General features: G+C 40.0%; 1 protein-coding gene across 1 annotated transcript; it reads right to left on the bottom strand.

The window, feature by feature from the left end:
- Positions 1-756: 756 nt before the first annotated feature.
- Positions 757-1893, bottom strand: LOC131068824 (fasciclin-like arabinogalactan protein 11). The gene has a single exon (XM_058004099.2). The coding sequence runs from the start codon at positions 1809-1811 to the stop codon at positions 1047-1049; it is 765 nt and encodes a 254-aa protein (XP_057860082.2). The 5' UTR covers positions 1812-1893; the 3' UTR covers positions 757-1046.
- Between the last annotated feature and the right edge of the window lie 928 nt (positions 1894-2821).

A 2821-nucleotide genomic window follows, 5' to 3' on the forward strand; every position in this document is an offset into this window, starting at 1 on the left:
TCTCCCTCTATTTATATCTTATATATAATGTGATCATATTATATAACATGCTAATATAATTATTAACATGTTATGTGAAATTTTACATAAAAATGCATGCATTTTAATTTAAAAAATAGTACTTGATCACTTTTTGTTCTTCATTCTAGTACACACATTAACACATTAATATTATGCATTTAATAGAAATTATATCTTTATACCTTTTGTATTCTACATATTACATGTCCTTTTATCTTCCTATTTTTAATACTCTCATATATGAAAATGTTCACTTTATAAATATGCTTCTTACTTCTTTCCTACTTACAATATAATTCCTTATGGTGCAAGAAAGAGCATATACATGATAAGCCTCTTATGTGACATGCCCCTAAATGGGCCCCTTGATAGCAGCATCCATGATTAGTGGCACACACTATGTAACCAATCTACACTAATATGTCTATCATCTTAGGTGTCTATTATGAGGGTGGGGGCATGTCTATCATCTTAGGTCTGTCTATTATCAGGGGAGGTTAGGGGAAGAGGAGTGAATGCACATGGTTTTGTCCAATATAACCGAATTCAGATTATTCAAACAAAAAATATGGGTAGAAATTTTTATTTTTAAAAAACAGATTTAAACACTGCTTTATATTCAAATTCAGACAATTTACTGTTACATTGGGGCTTGTCCATAAGCATTCAGTAAAAATCTGTCACAAAGCTAAATTTCAAGAAAAAATTGATCCACTTCATACGATGAAACAGAGATAGCAAAAAGAAAAACTCAATTTACTGAAACTCTGATAAGTACATCACTAATGATAGATAGTTCCAAAACCCATCAGCAGTCCCCATCTGATAACAAAAATTTAAAATATCAAATACAGAATACAAAATCTGAACATGGCGCGTACACAATACAATAATAATAATAATACACACATCACCGCAATTACAAAGAATGGCCTTTATTCAGGGCAAGGAATGAAGGCAGGCCACCCCACAACAGCACAGCAATTCGAAAGCAACAAAAAAAAGAAACTCCCACCTCACCACCCTTACAAGGAAGCCACGAAACCCACAGACAGAACAGCCAGAGCCAGAGTAACGCCATTGGACAAAACAAACCGAGATCCACAGCCGGAAGTCGTAGAAGCAGACCCGTCAGATGACGGAGAAACGGTGGGCGGGATCATGGGACCGCCGGCCTCGGGCGCAGGAGCAGCTGCTGGGGGCTTTGGGCCAAAAATGCCCAGAGGAAGCAGCACTTTGTCGACCGTATACACGGCAACGGGGCTCTGTGAATAGACGGGGCCGGAAATCGCTGCTTTAACAATACCTGTGGACACATTAACGTTGTTGCCGATGGAACTGAAGTTCATCCCGAAGAGGCCGTTGCCCGGGGCCGCGGTCCTAACGGGGTTGCTCACGGTCTGTAATTGCCCCAATGTGTAATAGCTGGGCAACGCGTGGTATTGCAGAAGGGCAACTTTGTCCTGGTCGGTAAGAGCGTTAAGTGTGCCGGGTTTCAAAGCTGCAAAAGCGGCGTCCGGGGGGGCGAGAAGGGTGAGCCCCTGTTGTTGAGAATTTATCAGCTGACTGCCCACCTGTGTGGATTTCAGCAAGCTTAAGTAGGTATTGAACTGCCCGACCTTTTCCAGAATGGCCGTTAGGTTCAGCTTCCCGGGCCTCCGAGCCACGACCACCGGGGCCGCAGGCACCGCCGCCGCCGCTGGACCCGTGGCCAGAGAGAAGCCATCGGAGCGGACGGCCATGAATACGAAGCACGCTGCACGGAGGATTCTCAATACTACAGAAGCCATGTTCGAATTGGGGATTTTCTTCTTCTTTTTGTTCTGCAATTTTTGCAGGGCTGAGGATTTGTGTTTTGGTAGTTGTATGGTTTGGGCGGGTGGTGTTTTTATATGCATCTACGTGGAACTGGGGGAACAAGGGAATAAGATGGAATGGTGGAATGGGAGCATCAGGTGAGCTAGATGGGACCGGCTGCAAGTTGATCGGCTATCATGTAGAACTGGTAAACTTCCAAGCACATGTAGCTATTAGAAATTATGATATAACACCAGTAGGAATTTCGAAGGGTTAACCAAGCCATCTATCCCTGACAATATTTTTCGGTGACGGTGACCGGGATTGGGCAAAGTTTCTACAACATATTGATGAGCACCAAAATCATAAAAATTGATTTCCAAGGCTTTATAGAAGAAGTTGGTGGGAAAGAAACAATCTTTGGGAAATAGGTAGATTGTACATGTTAAAGACAACTAAGATTCCAAAAGATTTAGTGCATTACAAAGAGCTCTTGATGGAGTAGACAGACATATTCTAGAAGCTACCCATGTTCATAATGAGGATCTAAAAGAAATAAACTTGGTATAGGTCTTATATTTCAAAAGGTTTTTATAAGTAAGAAATTGATTCTTAAAATTAGGATTCTATTTGTTTCATTATTAAGAAAATATAAGTATGTTTTTGTTTGGTCATATGATGATTTAAAATATATAGGGAGGATTTATTTCAACATGAAATTTCATTCAAATCTGATGTAAAACCTTTCAAACAAAGGCAAAGATCAATCGATCCCACTTTAGTCTCCAAAATGTAACAAAAGTTGATGAAATTAAGAGAAGGTGGAATTATTAAGCTTATCAAACATTCCACCTCGGTTTCTAACTTAGTTACAAAGAAAGAAAAATGGTAATATTAGGTCATGTGTGGACTTTAGAATCCTTTATGTTTCTTCCACATGGAGGCTATTTTACAAAAGGTCAAATGGTGTGAGTTGTTGTTTATGATGAACAGTTTCTCGGGC

The sequence above is a fragment of the Cryptomeria japonica genome, chromosome 7 (assembly GCF_030272615.1).
Source record: "Cryptomeria japonica chromosome 7, Sugi_1.0, whole genome shotgun sequence".
In the NCBI taxonomy this organism is placed as follows: Eukaryota; Viridiplantae; Streptophyta; class Pinopsida; order Cupressales; family Cupressaceae; genus Cryptomeria; species Cryptomeria japonica.

Bases quoted from the DNA above. Each gene is read 5' to 3' on its own strand.
- LOC131068824 (XM_058004099.2), bottom strand. From the start codon at position 1,811: ATGGCTTCTGTAGTATTGAGAATCCTCCGTGCAGCGTGCTTCGTATTC.